General features: G+C 34.8%; 1 protein-coding gene across 1 annotated transcript in view; it reads left to right on the top strand.

Moving 5' to 3' along the window:
- Nucleotides 1–14,230, top strand: part of MAGI2 (Membrane-associated guanylate kinase, WW and PDZ domain-containing protein 2) — a 42,325-nt gene that overhangs the window by 14,001 nt on the left and 14,094 nt on the right. Inside the window, exons 3-5 of the mRNA XM_051213919.1 lie at nucleotides 139–615; nucleotides 8,060–8,350; nucleotides 8,398–9,780. Of these exons, the coding sequence (XP_051069938.1) occupies nucleotides 139–615; nucleotides 8,060–8,350; nucleotides 8,398–8,454 (825 nt within the window). The 3' untranslated portion in view covers nucleotides 8,455–9,780. The remainder of the gene's footprint in view (nucleotides 1–138; nucleotides 616–8,059; nucleotides 8,351–8,397; nucleotides 9,781–14,230) is intronic.

Genomic DNA, 14,230 nt, shown 5'->3' with positions numbered 1-14,230 from the left:
AAACACTTGGTAAATCAGTTACATTCGTATGTATAATATCTGATTCACTGTGTATACAATTTTTATTTTTCCAATATAGTTAATTATGCTTACAGTTGTTTTGTGGGTTTTTTTTTCTAAAAAAATTGTTTCTATTAGTTCTGTGATCAAACAGCTTATTCAGTGGATAAATTAGATCAAATTGGTGAACATGTATTACCATATGGTTGGGAAATTGTGCAAGATATAAAATATGGTACATTTTACATTGATCATATTAATAAACATACACAATATGAACCGCCAACAGTTGAAGATTTTCAATTAGGTGAAAAAGTACGCATGAAGTATTTATCACAATTTGATACAATTCATCATAAAACTAACAATAATAATCATAATATCATCAAAAATGTAAATAATGATGTTAACGCCAATAATAATCATGATGATAGTCAGAATGAATTAGGCTCATCATCCATTAATGATAATGGACGTATAACTCCTGTGACATTTTGTTCCGATTTAAAACAATTACGAGGTCCACTGATTAATACAGTTTTAGTGAAAAGTCCACGTGGTTTTGGATTTACAATTATCGGTGGTTCCGATTGTAATCGGTCGGCATTTTTACAAGTACGTTTTTCATTAAATTAAACTGATTTGTATTGTCTATTTGGGTAACATGCATTTTAAAAGGAATTTTCTTTATTATTATTGAAAGATTACCTTATTCATTATTCATTAAACTGCAATATGGGTGGTCTAGCGAAAGTGCTATCACTACGAAACCTAGATTAGACCTCTGACGTGATCATGTATACGTACTGATGAGAAGCCTCAAACTAAAACGAAAAGGCTACCTAGTGCCAACTTCATATCGTTCATCCTTGTTATCCCACTGATTGTTGATGTTCATATATGATACATTTTTATTTGAAGCCTTGTTTAGTACTCCAAATAGTTTAAACAATTACTTCATTGTCAGTCCTTAGATTCCTGAAAATCCATAACTATTGGATTCTCAAACAAATTAAAAGTTGAAAATACACTTACTTACACCTGTTAGCCCCCGTGGAGGAACATAGGCTACCCACCAACATTCTCCATTCAACTATGTCCTGGACAATCCTTTATACTTGTTTCCAGTTGGTATTCATTCGTTAGGTGTTTGCTTCCAATTCATCACTCAGTATATTCATTGGTCTTCCTCTTTCCATCTTCCCTTCAGTATTCCAAGTTAGCGCTTGCTCCGTGATGCAGTTTGATGATTTCCTCAATGTGTGCCTATCCACTCCAAACACCTCTTTCTGATTTCCTCTTCAGTTAGAAGCTGGTTTGTTCTCTTCCACAGTAGTAGGCTGTTGCTAATGTTATGCGACCAAAGGACATTGAATATTTTGCGTAGATAACTGTTTATAAGTACTTGTAATTTTTTAATGATGGTTGTAGTGGTTCTCCACATTTCATCTCCGTACAGTCGAACTATCTTGACTTTCGTATTGAAGATTCTGACTTTGATATTGTTTGACAGTTGTTTTGAGTTCCATATGTCCTTCAACTGGTGTGAATTCTGTAATTATTATTTTCAGAATATATTATTAATAAATGTAAGGATGCGGCCCTTGCTTTGCCAATCCGTGACTTCATATCTACCATCAGATCCTCCATGTTTATCGATGATGCTCCATTAAGTGTGATTGAGTTGGTGTTCTCAATGTTGTGTTTAAGGATCTTGATTCTTCCCTTGTGTATGTTGAGGCTTAGTGCTGCTGCTATACTGATTGTCTTCATCTACTTAGTACATGACACGGGTATTTATTTAATTAAAATCGTAGCGATTATAATAATAATAATAAAACAATAATAAAGCGGAAGTATCCAATTGGATAATTAATTATTTATTTGGTTTTATTGATATTGTTAGTTATTTTTACATTTGATCCTTGACATTTTATTTATTCCATCTCATTCTACAGTAAACGAACAAACAAATATCATTTATAATTAACGTCAATATGATCTGGAAATTTTATCACATTACTTGAATGTATGTGTGTGTACATATAAATATTTCATTGTCCTTAATTGAGATAATTAGTGAATGAAAAGATTCTGTTTATTATAGTCATTCTGTAATTTCTATACTTATGACAATTGTTTATTTATAATTACCGCATTAATTGATGTTATTTATGCATTAGGTATAGTTTTATGTGAATAGTTTAAGTGTTGGACTTTCAAGCATTAAATCTTCTGAATTCTTTGTGTCCCTTTTTTTCTCTTTCCGAATTTATTCCACTGAATTATACTCCTTGAGTAATATCTTCAAATCCGAATGTTTCCGATTACTGCTTATACTCCTCTTACTACATCTACCACTATGGGATTTGAATCGACAACTGTATCTCTGTGCTAATGTGGTATGGGAACTCGAACTGATGTACGTACGTACGAGGTTCTACGTTGTTACTGACTGATTGATGTATACTGTTATGACTTTAGGTTGCTGTCGATTTTTACCCTGCGCTAATTGTTATGTCCTTGACTGGAAAATTAGAGAACAGCGTATTTATCGACCGATCCAATGACACGTAAACACGTACGGACGGCCTAGAGTCTCGATTGGTCTGCGCTTCCCTGTCTAGCCCAGTCAGTTGAGTCCAGAACACAAGCCACAGCCTCGGAGATATGAATCATTATATTCCAAACATACTTTGTTTATATACCAATCAAGCACACCACATCGTACCATAAAATAGAAAACAACATTTTGTACAATATTCGACAAGTGAACAGATATCGACCAATAGGAAATGTCCATTTAAAGTCCAAGGACACCATTGGACTTAACATGATAATTATTGGTCTATTCCTCTGCACCCACAACACCTTCCTTTTTTTTGAAGATCCGGAGTTGATATCCGGACTTTGAAATTTTCTGGTTTCATCCTCCCCCACGAAATAATGTTGGGTCCTCATATTCCCAAGTTAAAATTAATTTGACTTTATTTAAAACATTGTCACATTGAACAGAGAAGTCACTGAAAGTGATTAAATAGTGGGGATCAATGTCGCTCGATATGAGGTCATCAACGTTTGATTCTTCTGGAACATTGTCATAGAATTCCTTGAAAATCTCATTTGTGGATAGTTGATCACTGGGATAATTAACACCTATCAAAATTGCATTAAACTTCTGATCATCATTTGGTGCATCTAACACATTTTCTGGTACAAGAGGATCTAGATAATAAGATTCGTCAGAATCTCCTGTTGTTGAATGATGAGGACCATTTGAAACAGCTGGATTCAGTGTACTGCACGATTTGTTTCCTGTTTCCTTGTGAGAGGGTACTGTAATTAATTTATGAGCATTTAATGAGAGATCTTCTTCCTGTGAGTTGGGTACATCACTGTCTGTACACGTTTCAGGAACAGTGGGATTTGAACCCACGACAGGGAATGTTTCGGAATTTGACATTTCTGGACAACTGGGCGGATCATGAATAACTGTCTCGTTTACATCACTGGTCGTCCGGGATTCACAGAGGCTTTTATAAACAGCTTCATATGTTCTGCAGTTGTTTTCCAGCTCAGTCTGCAGATGAGAAATGAACTTACCAACTTCTGTTGCATTTCCGAAACATGGAAAAGTTACCAACAGTGTGCGTAAATTTTCTAAAAAATTCAACTGGCTATTTTTGAAACACTGCTGTTGTTGCTCAAGTAGAAGCTGTAATTGACCGGAAAAGGTAGTCATTTGTTTTTCAGCACCTGCAATGACAATTAACTGTAGGAATAATGACCAATGTTGCTCAAGGACGCTGATGACAATCTGGATGCTGATTGGTCGAAACAACTAGCCTGGATCTCGTCCAATTACAAGGTTCAAAATTTTTCTCCACCCCGTCGCCAATTATTATGACGGGTGTGACTGCAGGTTTTGATAAGCAGCGTTTATTGATCGATTCGGTGACAGTGACACGTAAACACGTACGGACGGCCTAGAGTCTCGATTGGTTTGCGCTTCCCTGTCTAGCCCAGTCAGTTGAGTCCAGAACACAAGCCACAGCCTCGGAGATATGAATCATTATATTCCAAACATACTTTGTTTATATACCAATCAAGCACACCACATCGTACCATAAAATAGAAAACAACATTTTGTACAATATTCGACAAGTGAACAGATATCGACCAATAGGAAATGTCCATTTAAAGTCCAAGGACACCATTGGACTTAACATGATAATTATTGGTCTATTCCTCTGCACCCACAACACCTTCCTTTTTTTTGAAGATCCGGAGTTGATATCCGGACTTTGAAATTTTCTGGTTTCATCCTCCCCCACGAAATAATGTTGGGTCCTCATATTCCCAAGTTAAAATTAATTTGACTTTATTTAAAACATTGTCACATTGAACAGAGAAGTCACTGAAAGTGATTAAATAGTGGGGATCAATGTCGCTCGATATGAGGTCATCAACGTTTGATTCTTCTGGAACATTGTCATAGAATTCCTTGAAAATCTCATTTGTGGATAGTTGATCACTGGGATAATTAACACCTATCAAAATTGCATTAAACTTCTGATCATCATTTGGTGCATCTAACACATTTTCTGGTACAAGAGGATCTAGATAATAAGATTCGTCAGAATCTCCTGTTGTTGAATGATGAGGACCATTTGAAACAGCTGGATTCAGTGTACTGCACGATTTGTTTCCTGTTTCCTTGTGAGAGGGTACTGTAATTAATTTATGAGCATTTAATGAGAGATCTTCTTCCTGTGATCTGGGTACATCACTGTCTGTACACGTTTCAGGAACAGTGGGATTTGAACCCACGACAGGGAATGTTTCGGAATTTGACATTTCTGGACAACTGGGCGGATCATGAATAACTGTCTCGTTTACATCACTGGTCGTCCGGGATTCACAGAGGCTTTTATAAACAGCTTCATATGTTCTGCAGTTGTTTTCCAGCTCAGTCTGCAGATGAGAAATGAACTTACCAACTTCTGTTGCATTTCCGAAACATGGAAAAGTTACCAACAGTGTGCGTAAATTTTCTAAAAAATTCAACTGGCTATTTTTGAAACACTGCTGTTGTTGCTCAAGTAGAAGCTGTAATTGACCGGAAAAGGTAGTCATTTGTTTTTCAGCACCTGCAATGACAATTAACTGTAGGAATAATGACCAATGTTGCTCAAGGACGCTGATGACAATCTGGATGCTGATTGGTCGAAACAACTAGCCTGGATCTCGTCCAATTACAAGGTTCAAAATTTTTCTCCACCCCGTCGCCAATTATTATGACGGGTGTGACTGCAGGTTTTGATAAGCAGCGTTTATTGATCGATTCGGTGACAGTGACACGTAAACACGTACGGACGGCCTAGAGTCTCGATTGGTTTGCGCTTCCCTGTCTAGCCCAGTCAGTTGAGTCCAGAACACAAGCCACAGCCTCGGAGATATGAATCATTATATTCCAAACATACTTTGTTTATATACCAATCAAGCACACCACATCGTACCATAAAATAGAAAACAACATTTTGTACAATATTCGACAAGTGAACAGATATCGACCAATAGGAAATGTCCATTTAAAGTCCAAGGACACCATTGGACTTAACATGATAATTATTGGTCTATTCCTCTGCATCCACAACATATACGATATAGCATCTCAAACTGTAAAATTTTTCTTGTCATTCACTACAAAAGATATGAACACATAGTTAAAACAAATTGCTAATAGCACATTATGTATCCGTCAAAATAATTCAAGCAAAGAAAGTCGTCACAAATCCTTAAAGTCTGTGTTATCACTAGTATACCTAAATAACTTCAGTTTTTCGTTAGCGACATTAATTAAACATTGAGTTAAACTCTCAATTATTTCCAAACAGAACAATACTTAATAATTACTGTCAGTGTGTTATATCATTGATCGTAATAGTGTCATGGTCAAAGAGTCTCTATAAAAATTATATCAATACAACTCGTTAAATCGGCTCATCTAGGTTGTATGTATCATGATACAAATGTTTGTCACTCGCACTTCTCGAATTTCATATGAGCACGAATAGCAAAAATTAGCACAATAAAAAACATGAAATGCAGTTTATATTTTTCTATGATCCTTTTATTGTATGTAACAAAACAAAAGAATAAATTCATTGATTTGCCTCGGTATTTATCTTTTGCGTTCAACACTATTGTTGTTCCCCATTATAGAGAAAATCAGCAATATTTTCATTAGACTGTTTTCAGTCTGATTTGTATACACTTTTTCTTTTGACTAATAGTTTTTATTTTAAGAAATATGTTTGAGTATTGAAATAAATTGTATGTATACCCCCAGGGATTAACATTACCATAGTAACACTGAACTGAATAATGAATAGAAAGATTGTACCGGAGAAAATCATTCATTAGACTACACTTGAAATACTGATAACTTGCATTGTGGTCAGTTAAACGATTACAAGCAATTAACAAAACACACAAACTGTATACTGTTATTGAAGTTATGAACCTATTTAAGATATACCAATATTGGAACCTCGGGTGGTCGTTTCGTCTTAATATGAAACGACTACTCAGCTTTCTGCATTCACCATCCCACCATAGGAATCGCGCCTAAAACCGTTGGTCTCCCGCGTGGACGTTTCTCTTTTAGACCACTAAGTTAGCATCCAGCGGTGTTAACACCTAACTTTAATCAATACACAATTATCAGTTTGTATTGTCTCAATGAGGTTTCTGTTTCATGTACCACACATTCTTTAAATCTATTGCACATGGTGCGCCAAAATCTGGATTCCATTAAATACATTATTACAACAATAATACAGTATCATAGGGAATCGTTAGATCAACTAAATTGACATTAAACCTAATAGAAATATATGTCAACAAACAGTGTATTTAATTATGAGTCATCTAATTAACTCTAATGAAATTTTTTCCGATTATGGGTTAAAATTACAACCCAACTGTTTAGTACATTAGGATCTAATTGAAACTCAAATAGTGAATAATTACATTCACATCGACTGATTTAGGCTGAATGTGAATCTGTATTTATTCCAGACACCACTTGACCTCAGAATTGTTTTGATTGATGTCTGGTTAACATTTTCGACATTTTCCTTGCTTACACGAACAATTTAAAAATATCACAATTATCAACCTCATAACTCTAAAACATACGATTAATATTTGTACTTGTATAGAACGAGTACATCTCGTGATATTTACTGTTTTAATGACTTTTCTGTCGCAAAGAAACATGCTCACAATTCAGATCATTGTTGATAGATGAATATACGACATTTTACTCAATTTCCATTCAGTCGATTCACTCACACCACATAGGCAATCACACAATATACTTTAACTATGGAAAGTCAAACGAACATTCAAGTGACTAACGTTTACGGAAGATGATTGTTTGGAGTTGTCGTACAATCAGTAACGTACAATTAGTAGCTTCTCATCATGAACTGACATTACCTGAAAAGCGGTTGGAAATGATAAGGAGTTGGACAACTATGTCACTTTTGTTTGAGACATTTTTCAACAGTATACGACCACTGATCCACATTATATCAGATCGAGAGTATTTGAGTTTCACGATGAACACATCATTACATTCAACCAGTAAATTGGTGTTCAGTAGAACAGATATTCAAATTTAGTTTACAATATAGTTCGTAAAAAGATAACTGAATATACGACATTTTTCTTAACTTTTATTTGATTGTTTAACTCAGAATATGTGTCAGTCTGGTAGTCAGTTAGCCATAAACTATGGTTTTACTTAGCACATGTTCATATTAGTTCAAGCAGCCACATCATATCAATACAGAGATATAAAATTATCAAGGTTATTATAAGTTTTACAATGTCATTATCAGCCGTAACATCTAAAATACAATATAATTCCAAGTACATAAATTCTATGCTTAGTAAATAAGTCTTAGAAGATTAACTGCTTCAGAATATATTCAACTTCTAATGATTTATTATTTCCTTTTTCTCTTCAATATATTTACTGATTATCTAGGTGAAACATCTTGTCCCAGGTGGTCCAGCTTCATTGAATAGCCAATTAGCTGTTGGTGATGTTATGGTTAGCGTGAATGGGACAAATGTTCTCGGTTATACACATTCTCAATTGGTATCATTATTCCAGTCAATCCCAGTTGGGGCTAGTATTAATTTACTAGTGTCGCAAGGTTATCGATTACGGAGAGAAATTGGTGGTGATCCACCAACACATTTTAATGGTTCAGTATCCGGTAATCATCTTGGTGCGACAGGTTTTGTATCCGGTGTGATTGATATTTCTGCTCAGGTAAATAGATTAGTTATGAATGTTTACCATGTTTTGTTTGTTTTCAGAAATCCATTGTATTCCATACAGCATTCAGCATCATAAATTCGTTTTCTTCAACGTGAATTCATACAATGAAACTCTGCCGTATATCTTACGCTAAACGAACTAACGATAATATAAAGAAATAGAAAAAGGGATGACAAGTCATGAATTGTTTAAGAGTATAGTTTTAAAATCGATTTCATCCATTTCAAAGAATACAAAGACAGTTCACAACACAATCATCACTAATCTCTGCTAGAACATAGCTCCCACTCATTTCTACAGTTTTTCAATGAACAAATCCACAAGGTCCTGTTAAGTCTGCGCGTTTTATTTCAACATAACTATCCCTGATTCTATGTTTTCAAAACTAACCACCATAATAAGCGAGCAAAAGGGATTATGAAAGTCTATAGGACCGTATACATATAATTCACCAAGCAATTTTTCGAGAGGACTACCCTCGAATCTGTAAGTTTAATTGTCGGAACAGTTTAGAGATGTCAGGAAACTCTGTTCGTACTTCATTTGATGCTTCAGGTTCATTGATTCTTTGTTCACTATAAATCTAAAAGAAGTTTGTGTAACTTTTTAAAGTCAACACTATAATTATCAGCCTGCTTTCATTCCTAGGCATTTTCTTCACCCCCTTCCTTTTTACCAACATATCTCTGCCATTTAAAAGCCATGGATTAAATATCTTTGAAAAATGTTTGAAACTGACGGCCATATGAGAGACCATTACAAGTGAGAGTAAATTCCTCTTACTGAAAATTTATTTATTATTTGCAGGTGATACAAAGTGTCATTCTCCACACTGTGTGACTGCACCACAATTGACTAACTCATTTTGTTTCATATCATTGGCTTTATTATCTGTGTTTCCCTGCTTTATTCTACAAATGAAGCCACAGAATTCGATCTCTAGTAATCAGTTTGTTAACTGCACAGAGCGTTTTCTGAATTTATATATATATATATACTCGTCTTTTATAATTTGATCGTAATTCAGATATTTGTCTTTCTAACTATCTCTTACCATTTCCTTCTATTCAATTGTGCTTTGGTCTTAGTATCACTGTTTTTTTTTTCACGTATTGTCAAATATTTACTTTTCTTCCCCCACCCTTTACCTGTAGAATACTTTAAACAATCTGAAACTTGGTGAGGATACGTTAGATAATCTACCATTGACGGAGTTACGTCTAGTTAATTCATCGAGGAATTCCGGTGTAATCTCTTCTCATTCTTCGATTTCACCAACACCACCTCCATCAGCATCGTCATCGTCTAATAATGGTAATTCATCTCAAGAGCTACTTGCAGTACGTTCTAGTCCGTCTAATTTAAATGGTGGTAGCTGTGTTGGAAAGTTGCGTAATTCACAAAGACCGGAATTTTTAAAGGTAATCGATATTTGAATCGTTGTTATTATTGTTAATTTTCATCTTGCCAAGACATCAATTTTTCCAGTTCTATTCTATTATTACACGTTAGTACTTTTTCCAGTAGGATAGCATCGATGACATTTTTCTTAATCCATACTTTTACAAGAACTTCTGTTGCTACCCGATTGATTGTTATCTCTTTTAGTTTGCCAAGTTTGTTATGTATCCCAAGATCATTGTTTTTCACTAAATAGACAGAGGTGTTCCTCTTGAAATGTGACTTCTTTTCGGAAGAAACAGTTATCGTGTAAGTGTTGTCTTCTCTGTTAACTGGTGGATTATTAGAATTGAATTATCATGTGATAGACATCCGGTTTATTTGAGTTGCTCTCTGCTACCTCATATTGGAATAACCCTCAATTGTTTGTAAATATATTTCACCGTAAGCCAACTGGAAACTCATTGTGTCAATTGTTCTTGTTAAGATATAAAACATCTGGGAAAATTGTCCTTTACAATTCTAATGAAATGCTTAAATTTCTGAATGAATTTTTCTTAAGTTATCTGCCAACTTGAACCGATGTACATACGTACAGGCTCTACGTTGTGACTAACTGAAGAGGTGTGAAGGGTTAAGTTCTCGTTGGGATACTTAAAGATCCTTTGTCTAGTGCTAGGAACAAATGGCTTTTTGAGTGCCTCGTAATTCCCAATGATCCATTAACTGATTTCTAATATCAATTAAGTTTCTGTCTCTTTATGAAATAAACGTTTATGGATTCTCGAAACTTATCAAGTCTTTATGCTGCATCTTAGTAATGGTATTAAAAAAGTTGATTATACTTACCATTACTGTCAAACATAGTACAAATACTATTGAGCTTCAATGACCTTGAGGCATCTATGTCTCTTTCTACTCAATAAGTGCACAGTTACACCAAGTAGTAAATTATTTACTCAAGAGTGATAAACCTGAATTACTTTTGATATATTTTTGTGGTTCATGGGTTTTTTTGCAGCTTACGATCACTTTTTTGATCTTCAAATCAAAATATATCCTATATAAAAATCTATCTGTATGACTGTTGGAATTCTTTTACACATGAGTATCAATAGATTTTTAACTTCACACAACATCTACATTAATTTTGTGTTCACTTTTAACCAAACGAAGCTGGTGGGTAACATTTTGTTGATAATTTTTAAATCTCTTTAAATACGACTGCTTGTCAATAGTACCTATTATCTAGTGCATCACTAATAATTCGATTTGATTGGGTGCAAATTTTTCAGTCAGAAAAAGTTTATCATCTCATGTTACTTTACATTATTAACACACAGATACCTATCAGTTTATTTAAACTGTGTCACATTTGTTACACGACAATATAGTTCATATCAAGTGTCTGAAGACAACTACCCTAAATCTGATTGATATCATAAGATACGGTATGGGGTGGCTAACCCTATGCCTAACCTTCCTCTTTTACCCCAGATCGGGACCGACAGTAACTACAGAGGGGTCTCCAGGCGTTTTCCAATATCGTAAATATCGATAAATTAGAGCAAACTAAGCAAATAAGAGTTGTTGGCAAATGACCATCCAATTTGATCAATATAAATATTGATTTTTACATCTAAACTTCACGACTTCGTATCTTACCACGTTTACAATAATATTGAAATGTTAATATTTTCATGGTGGTTTACTTTTGGAGTTGTTTTATTTTGATTTTAAGTCGCGAATCGATATCACTTGGAAAACCATTGATTTCAACTATATCGAGAATAGGACATGCATCACTGAATGCCTCGAGTGATGTTGGTAGCTCAGTACCATGAATTGAATAAGATTAGATATGTTAACTTGGCGAATTTCCGAACTCACTAGTCTAAAATGTAGCTCGCTTTCTCCCCACGAGGCTTCTTTGTTTTTGATTTGACTTTTAGTACGTTGGAGAGTCTCATATTAAGATATAGTAGTTATCTAATGCCTCCTGATTTTCAGTCGCTGTCTAGTTAAAATCAGTTTTTGTTATAGTAGATTTCAAGTCGAAGTGATCTCCATATAACTGCCTTTTTAATAATTGTTTTCTTCTTATAAGTAGTACGTTCAGTAATTTATTGTATAATATTGCTTCTACAAGGCATACATACATATACACAACCATAAATATATGGCACTTCTTTCGATCTTCACTTAAACTAGTATGAACTAATGTTTACTCGAATTATCCTGAAAATGTATAATTCCACTCGACCTATAAATTTATAGTTATTAACGAATGAAATAGAAAATTAATTAGGAAAAATAGATTAAGCATATAACTTTTTCGTTTACATTTCATTCATCTTTCTCAAAATTGGTTTTATTGAATATTTTCCGTTAGATAATTGAACTTTAATTTGCTAAATTAATTCACATCGTGAATTATATATATATATATATATATATATATATATATATATATATATATATTTGGCTTTCTATGAGCTACGAAATAGTTCATCGGATTTTTCAAAAGACATACTTTTGATTTCCGTTCTGTTTTACTTTACGGCAGCGAAACATGGCCTTTAAGAGTAGAAGATACTCGTAAGCTACTAGTATTTGACCACAGATGCCTCAGAAACATTGCTGGCGTCTGCTGGGATCACCGGGTAAGTAATAGTGAGGTCAGACGCAGGGTATTAGGAAATGATGGTAAATCAGTTGATGAGGTTATGAATCTTCATCGACTGAGATGGTTGGGCCACGTGTTACGTATGGTCGAACACCGATTACCACGACGTGCAATGCTATCCGGTGTTCGGGATGGTTGGAAGAAAGTTAGGGACGGCCAAACCAAAACGTGGCATCAGTGCTTGAAGTCACTAACTTCTGGTCTGAGCCATGTTGGTAGATGCAGACTACTTGGTTGGGGTCCGCGTGACTATCGTGACCAATGGTTGGAGATTCTTGGTGACATGGCTCAGAATCGATCACAATGGCGTCGGTGTATACACTCCCTGTCTTCCCTTAAACTAAGAGATTAAAATCACTTCATATCTTTCTTTCTACGAACCAATTCTTTCTTCTTGCAATATATCTCTATATGCAATCTTTCTCTTATATATTACCACCTTTGACCTAACCACTGCTATGAATCCGGTGTTCATCTTGTTGTGCTAATGCGGTATGGCAACCTGGACCGATGCACATACGTGCCTGGTCCTACGTTGTAGCTGACTGACTGGTACTTTTGATTGAGATTATGAATCGACCAATGTTAGATCACCATTTAAAACTTGGAAGCACTGGAAGGTTGCTTCATCTTAGTATGAGACTGCTGATGTAAATACGTACAGGTTCTACATTGTGACTGACCGAAGAGGTGTGAAGGGTTAAGTTCTCGTTGGGACACTTAAAGATCCTATGTCTAGTGCTAGGATGAAATGGCTTTTGAGTGCTTCTAGGTGTTTCAATGGTTGTCTAACATTGATCGATCCACGATCACAATCAAATCTCAACAGTCTCCTTATACTGATAGATGTGTTTTTCTCTAATTGTAAACACTGAAAAAGTGAATAAAATCTTTTCTGAACATTTAAGTGGATATTTTCACAATACAAATCAAGCTCTTATATGGATGCTAGTTTCTCAAAACTCACTTGGTAAATGTCTTATTTTTGTAATTTTATTTTGGAAATTTGAATTTCTTGTTTTCACGCCAAAAACGTCCATTTTCACTTTCACATCTCATTTTCCACTTGGGAGAACCCTAAATGCCATTGCCTCGTTGTTTCTTTAAATCAGCTATTTTGTAACGTTTCTCAAGGACATTTTATGCCGTATATGTACGCTTGAATTGTGCTTATGGTTGTTACTCGTGCTTCTGGCTGCTTGTGAAATACATTTCCCTCTTCTGAATCTGGACTTCTCTCTCTAGGTAGCGGGGTTAGGACGCATCGGGATAGTTAGCTTATTTGGTTATTATATCAATGAGTCTTCGTTCCGTTCTCAGATTTAGGTGAACTCGTAATTTTTTCAAACATAGCAAGCTCCAAACAAAAATTTGAAAATCCATAAATTTTTCATATAGATTTTTCTGTCCATGGTAGTTTTTTGGTGTTGGAATTAAAAAAAGCTAATAGGCTTCACATTTGTTGGAATTCATCATCACCAAAACATGTCTGAAACGTCGAAATAAATTGTGTTTCTTTGAAGTTTGGAAGTTGCATCATCAAAGTTTTTATTCAACATTTTTGCCACTCGCTTATTCAGGATGTCATTACTGACCAACCACTACAATGTACGGTTTACATAATAATATATGTAACTTTTCTTAGTGGACATATTCTAGTATCTCTGAATGTAATGATCTCAATTTGGTATGATTACATCGCACAGTTCGATCTGTAAAATGTGCTTAGACCTTTGTTTCTTAGCAGTGACCGCCATGTTTGAGTAAGTTTTTCTCACCCAAAG

Source organism: Schistosoma haematobium, chromosome 3 (genome assembly GCF_000699445.3).
Source record: "Schistosoma haematobium chromosome 3, whole genome shotgun sequence".
NCBI classification, from domain to species: domain Eukaryota; kingdom Metazoa; phylum Platyhelminthes; class Trematoda; order Strigeidida; family Schistosomatidae; genus Schistosoma; species Schistosoma haematobium.
This window is presented reverse-complemented; position numbering and strand designations above follow the sequence as displayed.